General features: G+C 44.1%; 1 protein-coding gene across 1 annotated transcript in view; it reads left to right on the top strand.

The window, feature by feature from the left end:
* TMEM132A (transmembrane protein 132A) overlaps window positions 1-19,641 on the top strand; it is a 238,667-nt gene that overhangs the window by 200,953 nt on the left and 18,073 nt on the right. The window contains exons 8-9 of the mRNA XM_069628889.1: window positions 6,374-6,576; window positions 9,408-9,693. Coding sequence (XP_069484990.1) covers window positions 6,374-6,576; window positions 9,408-9,693 — 489 coding nt within the window. The remainder of the gene's footprint in view (window positions 1-6,373; window positions 6,577-9,407; window positions 9,694-19,641) is intronic.

The following is a 19,641-nucleotide window of genomic DNA, read 5'->3' as shown; positions in this document are numbered from 1 at the left end:
TTCTAGCCAAAGGGACTTCCTTGTAAAAACACCACATCAAAAAAGAATAAAACGGAGTATAAGACATAAAATAAAACATGATAAAACACTTCCCATCGAGAAACCAATTCTCTTTCTTCGGAGGCTAAAGTAGCCAGTGTCTCTTTTTAGCTGCCAATTCAGCGATCACCAATTGTTTGGCCAGTTTTTCTGAAGCCCAACTAAGGGCTTAGTAAAACCATTCAACAGACAGTAAAAGTATCCACTCTTAGTATAAGGCTGTACCACCTGAGTTCATGGTAGCATAGACAGAGCAGCCAGGCTTATTTTAGGAGGGAGAGAGGGCAGTAGGAAAGTACATAGAACCTGTAGTATATCAAGGATTCAATAGAAAGACTTACAACCAGAAGTATTATAAAAAAAAATGTTCATTATAAATACAAGTAGGCCAAGTTAAGTCTTGGGGTAAGTACTGGCCATAAAACACATTTATAAAAGCACACCACAGTGCTTGACGGCACACAGATTAAAGCATAAAACCTTCTTCTGAATACCCAAAAGTAACTCTAGGGAAGTTGGTCCTTATCATACGCATTTAGTATAGGCCACACCTATTCTGTGGAGTAAAACCATAAGTTACTTTTTATATTTCTTTCTGTAATACAAGGGTAGTACACCATAGCACTTGTATTGTGATGCTCAGCAAAGACATCACTTAGTAAAATAACCTGCAAGTATACTTTTCTGAATAGTGGAACACTCATCCAAGGAACCATAAAAATCTATAGCTATTATTCAGGATAACACACAGTTATACTAGGTGAGTATGACCTTTTGGTGTAATATATAATTGCAGTTGCTTTTTAGCTCCGTGGAATACAGACTAAGATAAGCAAGCACTCTTAACACGAATGTAGGATTGCGCCAGGCAGACCAAGGTCAGCTACAACTAATGAACACTTATTTTAATAATGGCACACAGCTAATCTGGGCAGGTAAAACCTAATGTTGTAATATACTAGTACAGTTGCTTTTCAGATCAGTGGAACATAGATTGAGGTACGCAATAACTCTTAACTTATTTTAGGATGGCACACAGCTATTCAAGGTAAGTAAACCCCATATACATTTTAAAGGAGCTACCAGCAACTCAAAGGTAGGTATAAACCTAAGACTGTTTTAGCATCTGTATAAAATAGACCAGAGAAAGCAAAACCCAATGTTACACTTTATGAATGACTGAATGTTATTATAGGTAGTTAAAACCTAAGGCAGGCTCATTCTAAACAGGCTATACCGCAAGTTAGGGGAAGCAAGACCCAGTTTGGAACTTACACCTATTCTCTGCAAGAAATAGTTAGTGAAGCCAACAGCATTACTTTTGCGAAAGAGGCACAACTAATTTACAGGTGAGTAAAATAACCTTAGATATACTTTTCAGAATGGCACCACACACATTCAAGGTAAGTAAGAACATTTGTAACTGCTCACTCTGTTACAGTTGCTAACTAACTCTTTCTCATTTAACTACTTTTCAACACTTGTTATACCTTTCAAGACAGAATCATTTACTTATCCGGTCATTCCCTTTTCTATGGCATCCAGAGGCAGAAGAGGGACCTTCGTGGTCTAGGAGCCAGCGTGTGAGATAGGCTTCTGTTGAGGAAGGCTCTAGCTAAGAGGTTGTTTGCATGGTTTACTCGGCACAGAATAAGTGGTTGCAGCGGGGGAGAATTCAGAATTTGCAGCCAAAAACCTGGTTGCTAAATTCTTTGTCAAGCCGACTGGACAATGGAAGGGCTTCTGCAGCAGGGATCAACTGGGAAGGCTCCAGACAAGAGTTCCTTCATGGCTAAATGTGGCTCTCTGGTTTTGGCACCCTTTTCAGGAGCCAGAAGAAGACTGAATATCGCAGGTCGATTCTCGCCACCTGCAAGGTCCAGCACTCTGAGGCAACTTTTTGGACTTGATTCAAGGTCCAGGAGGATGCTACCTAAGTTTCAGCTTGATTTGGAATTGGATGACCATGCCCGCACAATGGATTGAGGTCCCAGGGTATTGCATCCCTGCAAGGTCACCGCATGATGTGGGATTGCTCAAAATGCAGGTTGTCTTGTGTCTAGTGGATCTCTCTAGGCTCTGGATCAGGTTAATCATTTTTGGATTCCACAGGTCACTTGGGAGGTTAACAGCAGGCTCCAGTTACACAGCAGGCTCTTAGGTCGCAGGAAATCGTCTCGGCCACATTTTCTTCATCTTCGGAGTTGATTCCAATGGTCAAATTGCCAGTAGCTTTCAGGTTCAAAGTATTTATCAGGAACTACAGCACAACTCCTACATTCTCTCACCACATTTTACAGCAAGGGGCGGTCTGGCTGTCCAATCAGGACAGCCAGCCCCCCCCACTGGGAGTTTCCTTTCAGACAAGGTGGAAGACAAAGGGCAGCAGAGTTTTGGACTCGGCCCTCGCTTCCTGCCTTTCCAGACACTCTAGAGCCTCGGTGGGGAATCTAAAGGATTCCTGCCAATCGCAAAACAACCACTGAGGTTGTTCCTGCCTGGAATATCAGGGGAGGACCTCTCTGCATTACAGAGGCTGAATGAATGGCCTGTGAGTAATAAAGACTAAGTCATAAAGGTAAAACCACTGCCACCAGCCATTCATTGCAATTGTAACAAAATGTTACCAGGTAAGTAAGAAAGGGGATACATTGTATCACCTCAGCACTCCACGTACGGTGAGGCGAGCTGGCTCAATTTATAAAATGTAAAGGGGGGATGAAAATCCCTTTTTATTGCTTGGGAACTGTAGTTCACCAAAGTACATCAAAGATAAATTAGCCGGGGAAGGGGAGCCCAAAGGGGCAACCCAGCCTGAGCCCAAAAGTTGTAGGAAACTATAACTTCAACCATACACTGTGGAGAGAGATAAAAAAGGTCACACAACGAGTAAGACTAGGTGAGAGGGGAAAAGATTCCCCTTCACCTAGGGACAAGTTCAAATAGTTACCTACGCTAAGCAAAATGTTCTGGGGTTAACACGGGCCAGGAAGATTTATCATTGATATGGAAATCTTACCCAACACCAATATAGTACCACAGCTTTCTTTCTTTGATTTTTACTGCCGTGGGGGCGCTGTAGAGGACCTCTAGGGGTTCCTTGTAGTGAGGTTCTCACTGTTTCCTCACATCGTTTTCGATGTAGATTAAAACTCCAGGGATCACTTGCAGAATCTTTTGTTAGTCATGACTTTCATGTGATACATAGGGAAGCACCTATTTAGAGACAAACCTAACTGCATTTGTTAGTGCCCCCAAATACCCACTCATCTCATCGTGAGGAAGTAAACCATCTGCACGGGGAGTGTGCGCTCGCCTGGGCTTTTTAAAATTTTTGTTCGAAATGGAATGATGGGAGATACTTGGGGGGGACACAGCCTACAGGCCAGCCCGCCCTGTGACCTTTAGCTGGTATGTGACAGCCACGGGTACATCAAAGCATCTCACGGAGAGGGAAGGCAACACCTTCCTACTGCCATGGCCAGCCTAATAAAATATCATAGGCTCCATGGCTCTGCCCTGTTCTATTGTAAAAGTTATGTGTGGTGACAGCACATACTGATGAGAGTTAAATGAAAGCAGGCTTGCGAAGAGGCCTCGCCACAGAACTAACACAGGGACAGGAATCTAACACCTCTTTGATATGCAATGTGTCATCTTGAAGCTGGCTCCCACCCCTCTGTATGAAGGGCAGTGAATGTCATGTCTGGGACAACTGTTTACAGAAGGCAACCCCTGCAGGGAACTCCCTTTCAGAGGGAAGAAGTATGTGATTTGATGGAGACAGAATCTGTTCTCACCACAAACTTCAAGGGAGACTTGCATTTGATCAAGAGTCACAGCAAGCTCAATTAACCAGAGAGACGTTTTGATCCACAACAGACAGGAAGACGGGTGGGACTTAGTAGTACATGTTGTCACCCCTTACCTTTCATGTTGCAAAACACTCTGGTTATGACCTTGCGCATAGCAGAAGATTGTTGCTAGGGACTCATGATTGGTTCATTAAGGTAGGCTTAGCCTTCACCAATCACTGGGGCACATTTGGCTTTAAAAGAGGGTTGAGCCCCTCTTATGGCAGATCATCTGATGACTTTGAAAGGAGTAAGAAGGACCCATTTGACCCTGGCTGAAGGTACAGTCTGCCGTACAGCTTCTGCCAGTGGTGGAATGCCAGGATTTCCAAAAGGGAAGCAAGATCCCTCCCCTAAACATCTCCCAGGAAACAGAGGGAGATACCGTCAGAGGACCCATCCAGCATCTCCAGAACCGGTACCCAGCCAGCACACAGCATGCCCTGCTAGGTTCTGCCAGCACGCTTCCTAGGCAGGAAGTGCCACAGAGTCACTGAACAAAGGACAAGGCTGTTGCCTGCAAACGCTCTCCTCATCTGTGGGCCATCCGCCTTAGACGATATGAACCCTGTGAAGAAGCTAGGAGGAGCGCCACAACAAGCATCAACCAGTGTCCATCTTTTAAGGACATTTTATTTGAGGCAGTCGAGACCATGACCGTCTGCACCACTGACTGTTGTCACGCTGCAGTCACTAAAGCCGTCCTAGACACCTTAACCAGCATTACAGATCTGCCAACCAGCACAGAGACAACGATTCTTGACCCCGAGCTGCCGTGTAGGCCAGTCTGCAGCCGTCCGTCCAGCCTCGCTTGCCAAAGTGCCTGCCGCCTGATACCCGCAGCTGTTTCCTGTCTTGAACTCTGTCTCAGGAGCTGCAAAGCATCCTGCAACTGACTCGATGCTGTTGAGCATCAAGATCTCAAGCACCAGGTACATTGTGGTTCTGTCCCCCTGCCCTAGTGACATTTATAACCCCTTGCACCATTGGTGCTGAAACCCAATAACCTTGAACAGTTAAGACTGATTGCTTTACCGACTACCCTCCTGTCAGTATCCAGAGTACATCCCATTCCTTCGTGAAACTGTCTGTCCTCTGTGTTCCTTTACCGGGTGGGCTGGATTTTGTAGTGTGCTAGAACTGTCTGTTGTAATAATAATAATAAAGTAAATATTTTTATACACCCTTGACTGGACAGTCCCTATTATCATTGGGAAATAATTGCATTTTCGCATTTGCAACTAACCAACTATCCTCGACCTTGCTGAGATGAGCCTGCCGTTCCGTCCACGTTACCAAATTGGACAAGGAGGTTTATAATTTACTTGTGTTTCCAATCTGTTCAGATCACTTCTGGTGTACTAGAGGTGTGGGGGCTGATTGATGATTTAGAAAAAGATAACTGACACCTTCTGGCCAAAGGTTTGACCAAAGATTCACCAGTCACCTGTTTGTGGGGGTGGGGGGTGAGATGTGGTCGGATCGTTTTGCATTTCTTAGTGAAAATATCACTATGGGCAAACTGAAAATCTAGTCTTTCTTTAGAGTGGCACACAGCTTACAAAATTTTCTCTTTAATATCCCATTCAGTATTTCCACCACACATTTGCTTCCAGGTGATAAACGGATACCAATTAGTGCTTGATTGTTAGCATTTCATATTTTTGAATAACTCGTTTGCAAAATGTGACTTAATTTGCAGACTAATACCAAACTTGGAAATACTTCTCTCACCAGGTACATTAGCTGTACTGTAAGCATCTGGGTGAATGCAAGGACCAGCTTCTACCCACCTGGAAAAGAGACACACTGCCACAAGGAGATAACTGTACTTTTGACATTGCTTCACCATCCCAATAAAATCAATATGCAGATGTTGGAAGGGGCCAATTGGCTTTGAGATGTTGTCCCTAACTGTCTTACAAGTCAGCCCGGTGGAATATTGACATATAAATCATTCTCTAAGATGCAAAAACAAAATTTTTGCCAAATTAGGGACGTAGTCTGTCTGCAAACTAGTCATCGTTGATTCTTTAGACTCCTGAGTTGGCAAAGGCAAGTGTGTACATGCAATAAAAAGTAAAATCTGTGGAATTATTACTTTACATGTAACTTTGTCTCCATCCCATCATGCAATTCAAGGTTACAGCCCTGCCACATCCAAAGGTCCTTCTCCTGCCGTGGAGCCTGATTCTGTCACTCCATTATCACAGCTAGAGACAACTGAGTGTATGGGATTTCAGAATCAAAATGATAAGTGTTTTGAGAGTGTGGCTATGGATAATTTTGCAGTTAGGCTATTCTACATTTACTGGTAATTGGTTGATGAGTTCAGTTAATATCTGCAAACATTGGCCCAGTCCATCAATATACATGTATCATGATTTAAAATATCATTTGTGTGTATCACTCAGATTTTCTGCTGTTTATGAAACATTTCTATTATGCCCTCTCTATTTCTCCATCTATTCTATCGTTAGGTTACAGACGCCTGTGATTTTGTGTATGTGGGTGGGAAAGAAAGTCGTGGTGCACATGGTGTAGCTGTGAATTTCTGGTACGAGCGACTGCGAGCCACGCTGCAACTGACCGTTTGGATCCCACTTCTGCCACTTCGCATTGAGGTGTCTGACACCCGACTTGAACAGATCCGGGGATGGAGGGTGGCTTCAGCAGGGGAAAGGTGGGTATCAGATTTGATATGTTCGGTCTATGTAGGACTGGAATCCCAAATGGAAATCCACTTGGCAAGGAAAGGATGGGTAAGGGCAGGAGGGGATTCTTGAAGAGATGCGGGTTGGAGGAATTCCTGCTCCGTATGTTGATGGAGAGCAGCAATGGCAGCGTTAAGTGTAAGGGTATATACTTTGCATATGAGTCAATGGAGAGCAACCCTCAAATATAATATGTTACTAGGATTTATAGCATGCACCACTGTTCTTTGTTAATTTAAACGTGAATGGGATGGTTTGGTTAGTGGGGAGAGAGAGAGCGAGAGAAAATTAAAAATAGCTTTACTGTTGGCTTTATGCATGCAGAATGGAAGTGCCTGGAGCTCTGCATGTGGGTGTGTCTCTGGGTGTTCTTTGATTTGGGTGTAGAGACATTTGTGTCCAGAGGGTAGCCTTGTGTCCAGCTTGCTAGGATTCATTCGCCTGGGACTGTGATAAGTTAGTTTATTTTACAGTTCTGTTGGGTGTCCGGTGAGAGGGCTATTCAGTTGCAATGTGAGAATGGCTTAGTTGGTAGGTGTATAATGTTTGTGCATAGAGGTTGATAATATTAGTGCAGTGAGCTTAGCAGAAGGCTCGGTGGGCAACTTGAAGCAGGGCCAGGGTGACTTTTTGGTAGTGGTTCCCTTTTGGGTATGGTACTTGTGAAGCACTGTCCTGAGGCACTCTGGGGTGGGCTGGTATCTCTGGATGTGGACACTACTGAAAATGGTCCTACATGGATTAGGGAACACAAGGAGACATCCAAGCCATAGGAAGCATGCAGCAGTGGGTGCCAAGTAGACCGTAGATGAAACTAACTTCGCAGGAGAGTTCAGTGTCCCTAGGACAACATGGCATGCTGCAAGGTGAAGGTGTGATGTCTAGGAACCAGTTAAGTGAGTTATGTTTGGCATGGCTGTGCCAAATCACAGTAATGCAGTAATTGCATTGGGCACTAGTGGGCAAAATTACCCTGGTACACCAGTGAGCAAAACCACAGTAGCAGAAATGTACAGTGGGACACATGGGTCCAAATCTCAATGGGCAGAATCGCAGTGGGACACCTGGGAAGCAGCATAGTAGAAGGTCGAAAGTAGAATGTTGAGCAAGCTAGTCAGGGGAGCAAACAATGATGCTACATATAGCAAGGTAGGGTGTGGCCTAGCAAGCCAAGACGATGCATGAAAGGTAGAACAAAGCATTTTAAGCATTAATAAAGCAAGCAAATGCCCAACAAGGTCAAGAAGTGGGCCTCCTCATGCTCCTTCCACTGGCCTTTTGCAGATCAGACCAATTTCACCTTCTCGCTTGGTTGGTTCCCCCCTCTTCCCCTCTTTCCCCCCCTCTTTCCGTATTTCAATTTCTCTTTCACTCTCGCTCTGTATTTCAATCTTTTTCACTCTCTTGCTCTCGATCTCACTATCTTTAAAGCGCTCAGATAGTTACACTGTGCACTTAGTGCAGCAAAGATCAGGGAATTGCCAAATGATGGGAGTTGACAGACTGGGGACATTGCCCTAAGTGAAGTCATAAAGGTTACTGGAGGCATGAATTTGGAGACCTGGTGCCCATATAGACTGTGCTGTCTATGATTGTTTGGCGAGCAGCACTCTCAGAAATAGGTGATGTTATGACTGACTCTTAGGTTGCGAAAAGTAAGATGGCTCCCATTACTCTTTTCTGGGTAGTTGAAAGTATAATGGCTTCATCTGCTGACTCCAAGGTGGGAGAGGAGGATTGGTAGCATTATGGTCTTTTTGGTTTTGTTTCTTGGGTGTTGTGTTTGACTGCTTCCACTAGTTATACAACTGGTCTATCCCTTTATTGTTTTGTTAACAAGAGCTCCCCTTAAAGAAAATAAGAGTCAGAGGGTTTTGAGAGGTTTGCTTGAAGATATACGAAATCAATCATTGTCCTGATGAAGGCCCAGAGTTCACCAAAAACAGACCGTGAAGGATACACAGATTTTTGGAAAAAGGGCAGAAACGCTTTTGTCAATTTTTGTTTTATATCCAAATTGGTGTTTTGTTATTGTTCATGAAACCGAGATATGGAAAAATAATTTCTCTTGAGGGAAGTTTGAAAAGACGACAGTCTACAAGTTTATATTGGGGAAAGAAAACTGAGAGCATTGTTTCAAACTTGGAAATTCTTACATAAAAATCCACCTGCCTCAATTGTTTTTCGAATTATGGAAGTAAAAGGAAAAATACAAAACGTGTTCATACTCTGTTGAATTTTTCATTGACAAATAAGAATAATCTAAACATGTGTTATGTTTAGGTAATTTAAGTACACTTACTAACCCTTGTCCAGAACAGCAATTTGAGTGGTATATATTATGTTTTAAGAGAACTATTGAAAGGAAAAATAAATGTATATAAACCTAAAGAAAAACATTTTGGATTTATATATATAATCTTACGAAAAATGAAGTGGTTTGTTTGGGGGTGCAGTGAAGAAATATGCATATACCCATAAGCTTCACGAGGCAACTGCTTTTGGTAAGACACAAGGAGGAGAGGGTAGTGTGTTGGTTTGCTGCAACTTTGACGCTAACACTGTAATGTCCTAGGCAGCTGAGCAGGATCTCTTCCACTAAACCTTTCCCAACAGGTTAGAGCAGCGTAGCTTCAACTCTCCAAGATGGAGAGAGTAGGAAAGCTTCGGATTGTCCATCTGATTGCTCATATTTAATCCCGGCTCTCTCCAGCCCATTTCAATGAAGTGCTGTCCATTGCAATATGCATGAGGAACTGTTCAGACTCGTGTATGACTGTTGCCCTTTTTTTGTCTGTAGTGGTGGGTTTTCTGAGCAGGAGGGTACATCGGAGGAGGGTGCCTCAGATCGTCGGGTTCGGGGATGCCGCCCGCAGTACCAGCGGGCCTCAGTGCGTTTCCTAGCACATTTTGTAGCTCACCCATTGGATGGTGGTCGTCACTTGACCTACTTACTGGGCTCAGATTGGCTGCTGGATGTCTCGCCCCTCGTGAGGAGTCATGCGCGTGTGCGGGATCCCCGTGTGGCACTACTAGAAGAAGGAAGCCTTTTGATTGGACGGGAGCCGGGAGTTACATCTATAGAGGTAAGGACTGAGGGTTTGTCCTATCCTTAATCATTTCGTACTACTTCAAAATCTGTGTTACCTGAGGCATTACTTGGCTGTCCAAGAGCTGAACCTTTCAAGTGTAGTACAGACGTGATGCCTTTGCTGCATAATGGCTTTGTAACCTGTGGTGTCGCTGCCATGTCTAATGCTTCTGTAGCGTCTGTGTTAATCGGTGGATTGCTCTGCTGTAGAATGAAGAGCCCATAAAATGAGCAGAACCTTTCAGCTAGAACTTGTGTAAAAACTGCATAGCCTGAAAGATAGCTGGGCAGTCTTATGTTTTAGCCTGTTAGCGCAACACCTCGGGTAACGCCAATTTACCATCCTTAGGCCATAGGCAACAAAGCAATCCCTCTGACTCCCTTGCCATCCTGGGTGTGGCCCTCTTGGTAGGGGAGGGAAGTGCCATAGTCTTTCTCTCCACAGGGGAATGGACTTACTTGTTCTCATCCTCTGTAAAGTTTTGATACTTGGTCTCCCTCTCCATGCTGCAGAGTAGGTAGTTGTGGCGGGTGAACTGCATAATCTTCTGAAGAAATTGGCTAAAAATTCATATTTTGAGGATTTGCGGGCACTGTTGAAGGGGGGCACATGAGATATTAAAACACTTCAGACATATGGGGCCCAATTGTCTAACATTTGCACTGGTGCTAAGAACTAGGGAAAGGCACTTGGCAATAGTTTTGTTGCTGGTGTAATGCTGAACAGAGCAAACTGGGGTTTGCCCCATTCCGTATTTCTTAAACATTTCTGCAATGGAATTGAATGGTTTTGGATAGGGAATGTAACAAATGGGGGTTTAATTAAAATTGTGCTAAGGCCCTCATAAATATTTTGGACAAAAACAAAGCCGTGCACAAAAAACGATACACTGTTAGTGCCCTAAGGAGCTCATAGAAATGTGTCTCTACTTTTTCACTGTAAAAGATGGACCTTGGATTGAGACCAATTATTTGCATCAATAAGAAAAACTAGTACAAAAACCAACCTGCATCGTTTTTGCTCGATGTTGGGGAGATTTATCAGTTTCATGCTTAATCCCCTCTACTAGTGAGACCCCCAGGACTTTTTGCTGGACTTGTGGTCCTTTTCCTTTCTATCCTGAATGAGGGGAGCCTTTTTCCCCCTCATTCATTCTTATTTGCTCTGACATTTTGGGAACTCTGTTGTTTTGTTTGACCTCTTATTCTACGGAGTGTGCTTTCCTCCATATCTCTTAAAGGCATCTGTGTTACAGTTTTGCAGCAGACACCATTCTCTGTGCAGTGTTACGGGGAAGCCTTTGGGGGTCTCCTTTGAAATTCTTTAACAATCCTTAAAAACTACTGTTCTCAAGCATAGAGCGATACTTTGTATCCTTCCTAAAACGTTAACTTATGAGAGATTAGCACTCCACATAAGGTTTTGTGTACTAAGGGGATACCTAGTATTCCCCCCTTCTCTCTGCTCATGTGACTTTCTAGTCAGTGGCCACCCTACAGTTATGGCTGGTGGCAGTGGACATGTTCTAACTATTGTGCTTTTTTTTTTTTTACTGCAGACTGCTCACAAACTCGGTTATGCACAATAGGGTCACCTATGTTCTTACGTGGTGGCTCCTTTCTTTTTTCGACATTTCTCCTGTGATTGTCTTTTAACAGCCCTTTTACCATGCTGGGAGGAGGATGTCTGTTTGTGAGTTTTTGCCTTTGGCGGGAACTCTTTGGTGTCGCTGCCTAGGCTGCAGTGTGTCTGCGAAGGCAGGAAGCAGGGGAGGAGTTTAACACTCCCCTGTCCTTTGTCTGCTAGAGTGCCTGAATGGAACCAGTTCCCACTGGGGGGCTGGTTGTCCTGATTGGACAGCCACCCACCCCTTTCTATAAATTGCCGGGAGAGTTTGCAGAGGAGTGAGTGGGCAATCCGAATATAAGGTGAGGTTCTGTAGGTAGAAGGCAAGTCGACCACTGGAACAGAAGATCTGAAGCTGAAGAAGACTAGAGACGCCTGCAGACCCTTCCAGTAACTGTGAAGCAACCACTGCTGTCCTAACCCTGTTTTCTTAACGACTGAGGAGCTCTGAAGAGGGGGACTCCTTCCCTCTGGCTGGTGGGAACAACCAACCCCTAGATGAACCGCAGATCTAGCCATCCCCCAAGGTGCTGTAACCTTCCACGAATAACATGGGACCTCAGACCCATTTGCAGTACGTCGTCTATGTGTGGATGAATCCGCCCAGAACTTTTGTGAGCTCACTTTGGACCTCCAGAGGCACGATCCCACTCATCTAAGTCCCCACAACAGAGTGCAGGACTACAGAATTGAAGATCGACCGGACGATAACCATCCTTTGTTGGAGCTGAAACAAAAGGTGCCAAAACCTCAGACAGACATGGGAGACTGAAGAAATCTGTGACGAGGGTCCTCTCTCTAGAGACTGCTGCTGTGACATCCCATTCAGAGTCCTTCTTTCATCACCAGGCCAAGGAATCGGGAGACTGGGACCGTCGCTGCTGTATAAGAGAGAATTCAGCTTTGTTTACTTCTTCTAACCTAAGGTAATGTGGGGCTAGAGATAGAAATTACCTTAAGCCGAAGAGTCACTCAGTGTGACTGAAGTGCGTTATAAGGTGTTTGGGTGTCCTTGTGCCCGATTAGGGCTTCCTGTGCAGGGTCCCTATAACTTGTGTTGTATTGCTAGACCTTTTTATACTAGTGACTAAAGTATCCTGAGGAACTTTGCCTTCCCAGCTGCTACATGAGATGTTTTGTTCCACTCCTACACTGACTTTTGGATAGTTAGGGATTGGACTTGCAAAGCATTATGAGCCTTGAAGTGTTGCTAGAACGTATAATATTGCCCAAGTGTGAGCAACCACCCTTTTCCTTCCTACAGACTTTCTTATGTGACTTTACTACATGAATGCATTTACTGTTTATCTGTAATCTATGCGAGTAAGGAGTAGTACCAATAATACGGTAGAACTGCTACTAGTGTCATTCTCTGTAACATTTGTAGCTGTAAGCAACTACAATTGAAGCAGTCACCTTTGAGTAATGTGAATAATTCCTATGTCTAATGGTTAATCTAATAGAGTATTTACTTACCTGCCTTGTGTGTGTATATATAATACATCTATATTTTATACAATGTTCACTGTATATGTTTCTTTGGACTATTGTATTGACTGGGTTCAGTGTACTTACCTAGAGCTCACATCCGCCTCCTAAAATGAGCCTGGCTGCTCTGCCATTCTACCAAGATCCTTTGGGTAGTACAGACTTGTATAAAAGGGATAGTTTTATAGAGTCTTACCTCAATTGGACGTTAGGAAAACTCGCCTAATTCGAGTTTGCACACTTTTATGTAACCTTGTTTGGGAACATGTTTGATCCGTTCAATGTTACGCAATCCGCAAACTGGTCTTAAGTGCATTTGCTCTGTTTCCTAGCACTGATTCAAACATTCGATAACCGGACCACAGATTTTCCCCGTACACAAGAACATTTCTCCACTGCAAATATTGTTTGTGCTAACCAGAAAATGGGTCAAACATTGAAACTGCCAGATGAACAAAGTTTGGAGTAACGCAGTGCCTGATGCGGTGTACCGGTGCCATCATTTGAAGAATGCTTGCCATGCTGTGGAGGATGGCAAAATGGCGATCATGAAGCTCTTGCCAGTAGAAACACCAGCATTAACATTTTTTAAGGGAAACTTAAGGCAATATCCCTGGACATACAATGCTAATCATGGCTCCTCCATTACTAATAAAATACAGCTCAGAGTTCACAAAATATGCAACGCGTCCCAGTTGCTAGTTTATGCAATGGTGCTGTTTCTACAAGCCAAGTAACTTACAGAGAATATCCGTAATTCAGGGTGACTTCATTAATATCGTAGTTTTGCTCAAATCTGGACAGGCGCTGCTAATGTGCCCCAAACTGGTAGGGGCAACACCTCATGCTGCTAGCAAACAAGCCACTGGTTAGCTCAATATATCAAGTCTGCTCGTTGTAACGTTTCCACATAGCCAAGCCAATTTATCACATACTCCTGTGGGACACTTGACGGCATCATTGTGGTTTTTTGTTTCTCTTCTTACGTATATTGTCAATATACAGTCTACATTGCTACCAGGAAAATGCTATACCTTTTTTACACTGTTTGCAGAAAATGCCAGTTTTCACATTTTCCCCCAAAAAATGACCATGCCAGTTCTGGTAGTGGAATGCTAATATTTTCCCCATGTAATCGCACTGCCCTGCTAGTTTCCACATGTCCATCAGAAATTGACCAAGCCAGTTTCACTTTGATCCTGAAAATTACCATATCACTTTACGTTGTCAAGACCGTTTTATAGTTTAATTCTAGTAAATCAAATTGCCATTTTATTTTCTACATTTCTGTTAGGGCTGATTTTCTATACTCTGGCCTGGTGGACAGATGTATAGAAGGCCAACCGAATATTGTGACAGGGACAACTCTTGGAGCTGTGGCCACACCAGTTCAACGTAGCAAGGCGAGTAATCTAGTCTAAGTCTCAAGTGGTGATGAGCTTGTAGGGGTTTGTAAGGAAAGCATGGTATCCACAGTAAGTCAGACACAAGTGACCACACTTTAATGGTGTTTATTGAACTTTCACAAAGGTGAGATAAACGCCCATCTAAACCTAAATCTACAGACGGGAGCAAGCTACGACTATCAAATAATAATGCAGTCCTAGTGGAGACTTGTCAAATTAAAAAGGGCCTATACTAAAAAAAAAACTATTGCCAATCCTTACCGCTAATTTACAAAATAAGGTGGGGTGATGTTCATGAAAAAGTACGGGTCAAGACGGTTCACTCAAGCAAAGCACACACTCTGGCTTCTGTGGCACAAGGATACACTTCCGTTTTCAGAGTTCAAGACCACCTGTGCCCATGCCTCTTTACTTCTTGCAAGTCTCTTGACTCAGAGGGCCTGGTATACAAAAACAACACGAAAATGTTCTTTTTCTTTTCCAGCACTCAATGTGGTTGTTCACCATGGATCCCTCTCAGCCGTGCTCAGATCTTTTTCAAAACAAAAAGTTCAATGTTGGACCCCCCTCTTCCGGGCTCAGATCCCTTTCAAACTATTTTCACATAATTCTTTCTCGGGTGACTCACGGTTCACCCTGGATCCCCCTCAGCCGGGCTCAGATCCCTTTCTTTCACTCAATTGGTCTCTCTCAGCTGGGCACAGACCAATTGTGTTATACTTTGAACTATCGAAGACTTTCGAATGTGCACAGGGTTTAGCTTGAACCATTGCATGACCACTTCGATCTCAATATTCCTTTTCCTTACACTCTGCATCAGTTGGATACCTAACGGAGACTTTCGAATAAGCACCTCTGTGGCGCCGACCACTCTGTGTATGGTATCTTTTCTTGGCCTCCCAAAGTTCAATTATAAAGTTCAACGACTCCTTTTGGTTTCCAATTATATCCATGTCGCTCTTTGCAAATGCGTCACACACTGTTCTCTTTACAATGTCGCTGCTTGCAACCTTGGTTCAAAACACACGCTGGTTTGGTATCGTTCTCTCCTACTCACCTGCTGTGCTGTCATTTATGACGCTGTTTTGTTGTACGAGCCAAGGAGAGTACCACAGCAGCAATCGTTCCTCCCTGCCTTGCTTATCGATATGGGAGAGCCACAGGTACCTCTGACACACTGTCAGGTTTGATCAGCCTTAGTTCCTGGTCTTCGGTTTCTTACTTTCCAAGGCTCATGAAAGTAATGGTCTTTAGAGGTCACGAGTACTTCCCTCCTTGCGACTCTCTCTGGTCTCTCCATCTTTCTCCTTGTATTAAACTGCCATCTTGGAACTGATGTTTCCCCATGTGGTTTGTCTCGCTCAGAGTGTGCTTTTGTGCTCCACCTTTTATCCAGGTGGGAGAAGTGTGATGGAAGTCAGGTGTGTGTAATAATCCGTAATTACCTGACCTTGCCTGTCCATGGTGTTGGGACATGTCCAGTATACGGCTCTGGTGTTAGTCTGTTGTTGGTCACGCTGAACTGTCTGTGACCAAGGGTTTGTGTCGGAAAAGGGGGGGGTGTTGAATTCCTAGGTATCCTACATGGTAGGATGGGTAAATAGTGTTATTGGGAAGGGGATGCTGCATCTCACCCTCCGGTGTCCCGCTACTACTCCCCGAGGACCCCTCATCCAGGTGATCCTGCGGGACTGGTCCACCCCCAGGAACTGGATCCAAAAGTGATAGCTATGTCCTGGCCACCTGGGTGACAGATCCCAAGGACTAGCGGGTGAGACACCTTCAGGTTTCTCACAAGGTCCACAATGAGCATGCACAGTGAAAAAGTCAAGGGACACACTGGTATAAAAAGACTTCTTTACTTATGGCCAAATAACAATGAAAAATTACTACTAACAGGTAATAATATCACACAACACTAAAAATAGATACATATACACACTCACTGGAGTAGGGCAAAATACAGATCAAAACCCCAGGGAAGGAAGGTACAGATTAGTATTAGCACTACAGGTCCACAGAGTTAAAATCCTAACTTCAGAAGTGCATCCCGAAGATTTATGGGGCCTTGTGCCCATAAGTTTAGCAAAGTACCATACAGTTTTGTGAAGCTTGAATGAATGAAGGTAGGGTCTCTGGGGTCCAATGAACAAGTTAATCTAACTAACAAATGTGTCCCCAACTTTCAGAGTACTTGTGTGAACAAGCAATGGCAAAGCAGAAGTAATACACATGTTTATAAAAGTTACTAAAACGTTTAAAAGGGAGTTGGGGTTCAGGTAAGTATTGCTACAACTCACCCCCCCATACTCTGATTCTTCATGGGCCTTGGCAGGTCTGCTGAAGAGGGTCTGATGTTGCTTTTCCCACCATCAGCCCCAGCCCTTGATCCCCAGGGGCTACAGTTTTGAACACTCCTCCGGTCGGCAACTAATGCTGGTGCAAGTTATTCCAGTTCAGAAATGCAAAAGAGCTTGATGCAGGGCCGGTCTCAGGATAGGACTGAACACTGGTAAGCAGTTTCGCATGACAGCCACCAATGCACGGTGCCGCAAAGGGATTCATTTGCCACGGTCAGACTATCTTGGGTCCCCTTGATGCTAGAACCACCAATTCTTTCGCAGAAGTAACCCTAGTTGCACAAGCTAAAGTCCCACCCCTCCCCCACCCATTTCCAGCCCTAAACGCAGAACAGCAACATCTACTATACGGTAGTCCAAACTCGGAGCTGGTCAGCCACTCGGCGGCATAGGAGCACTTCCGACGGCTCTTTTTCACAGGACTCCGAGCTGATGTCTGGAATGGATGTTCCCGCCACGCCAAGGGTCACAACCTCTTCGCAGGACTGCTGAAGATCACCTAAAAGAAAGGGCTCTACTAGAACAGCAGCAGAAGTTGGTCTCCAGGCCTTCTTCCAACCGGTCTCCGGTCTCCTTGCAGGTCTTTCAGCTGGACAGGAGTCTTTGCTCCTTCGGTTTCTTTCAGGATCTCTCTAGAGTGGGTGCAGGGGTCCTTCTTATCATAAAAGCCAGGTATGAACTGAAACTCCCACTAGCCAATGACAGATCTGCCCCCACACACACACATACCCCAGCAGTGGTCCAGTCGGGCCACTGGCAGCAAAACTCATGCATTCAGCTGAGACACACTGAAACCACTTTGTGGATTGGGACAAGACAGTCCCAGCCCACTTCTTGGCAGCAAACACACATAGATCTCCAGTCGCCGCCAAAAGCGCTGCTTTCCCGGGCACTGGAATTCCATATAAGGATTTTCCTGGCCACACAGGCCAGGAAGAAGGGTAAAACACAAGATGGCCAAGCAAAAAGCCTTGTGGCTGGCCATGTTTGACCACTAGCCACAGTTAGTAGCCAGATGCGGTAAGGCTAAAACGAAATACACCAACAAAGAGCAAAAAGTAACTGCTGCCAACAGCTTGTCCATTTATCACACCTAGAGTAACCAGAAATCCTCTGAGCGTTAGTCTAGTGCAAAACATAAAGTGTACCCCATTGTACTGCATTGTAAGATGCATTGTGCAATGATACAAAGTTACCAATAGTTATAAGTTACTAAAAGTAGTAGCACAATAACAAGACTAAGGGAAACTGTTTCCCAGTACTGATAGCCTGAAGGACATGTCACTTTCTCCATGACAGATGAGCAAAAGCCAGAGTAGTGCAGCTTAAGGCTTCACTGCACTGCAAAAAGAATAGGTTGGATACAAAAAGTGTGGGGTCGACAGAAATGCAAGGAAAGGTGCTGTAAAGCGAAAACTTTCCTAGCAATTGCCCATCTCCGAACATTGCCATATCGGGTTTACATTGCCCCCAAGAAATGACCATATTTGATATTGCCTCATGTCACTTTCACACGTCAGTTGAGTCAATATCCTGGTGCATTTTTGAAAATAGCAAAACAAGAGAGCCAACAAAACCATGAATTCCTCCTATTTAGACAGGCAGCCAACCAGTCTGTGTCCCAAATTGTGCCGATTGAGCACACCGATTAGGTGATGGGTAAAGTGTTGGACATTATTAAAAATTGATAAAGATCTGTTGTTTCTCCCTTTTTAGGTAAAATGTGCTACTTAACAAACATTGATTGAAGTTTTCATTATTGAAAAGAATCTCTTCTACAAACTTATATAACAAAATACGTGCCAAACTGTGCTGTTTGCAGACAGATTAAATGCAGATCTGGCAGAACTGTTGCTTCGGGTGGATGTGTCCTATGTCATTGTAATGCAAACAAGAATATTTTAGCAACGTATTCATGACTGCTTTGAAGTTTTAGTAATCGCATGATTAAAACCTCCTCAAATGGGCAAACAACCTTGAAACATGAAACCTGTGTATCAACATTTGCGATCTATCCTATCAAATGCCTGCACGCATTGACATATTATGAGGGCCCAACTATGCACTCGCAACTGGGTATGGAGCAGCATGAAGAATGTCAATGCCCCATCTCCTGTACAAAGCCATTTTAATCAAGCAACATATTGAATAACCTCCATTAGAATTTAAATTCCTTGAACTCATCCGGAAATATCTGAGGGGGCATCACGAAAAAAGTTATACCAGCATAAACCATACTGGATTTACACTTTGTCTTGCTTATTTCGAGGGGTTAAATGATTAGATTTGCTGCATCTTTTTTCTAATGGGTTGTAAGAGAGTTGATAATGAGGGCTCAAGGTTTCCTTAGAAAGTAAGATGGACTATACTCCTGTTTTGTTAATGGCATTAGTATTGACATTGAGAAGGTCAGATGACCCTTGCTTCTTCCTTTTCCTGGGTGAACCCTCCCAGGCTGTCTAGCATTGTAGGAAGATGATGGATTTTGATCCAAACGCATGGTGGGCCTCATCACAAGTTGGGTGGTAGCCCTTAAATGCAGTGGTAACAGTGTTCCCGCTGCATTTAAGGGTCTGCCCAATCTGGAGTCTGGCGTGTTTACCCCTCAGCTCAGAGCTGTGTGTGGACTCATTGAAGATCCCTTACCCTAATCAAACTCTCCTGAGAATACCTCTGAGTTCCCTGTTTACTATAAATTAGGTGGCCTCCTAAATTCTGTCCACCGGGCAAGATTCTAGAAATCCATTTCAGCACTCTTTACTTTTCCATTCTATTTTGGAAAATGTATAAATGCCTCTTCAATTAACGATTATGGAAGGCATTTACAAAGGATTCCTGTGGAACCTGCATGCGATTACCAGGTGGTAAAGTCAGGTGGTTTCCTTAGGAATTCATTTATTTTCTGCCAGCATGAAAGTACATGCTGGCGGAAAACCATGTGCTGTTTGATGGCGGAGCAGGGAAGTAGAACAGAAACAAATCTCCTGTTGCCTGTTACAACTTCACCAGCAAATAGAATTCCAATCCCATGAAGCATAAAAGCGAGGTGCAAACAACGTATG

The sequence above is a fragment of the Ambystoma mexicanum genome, chromosome 12 (genome assembly GCF_040938575.1).
Source record: "Ambystoma mexicanum isolate Mex_15411 chromosome 12, UKY_AmexF1_1, whole genome shotgun sequence".
Lineage (NCBI taxonomy): Eukaryota > Metazoa > Chordata > Amphibia > Caudata > Ambystomatidae > Ambystoma > Ambystoma mexicanum.
The sequence above is the reverse complement of the archived record's forward strand: the minus strand, read 5'-3'. Positions and strand labels throughout refer to the sequence as shown.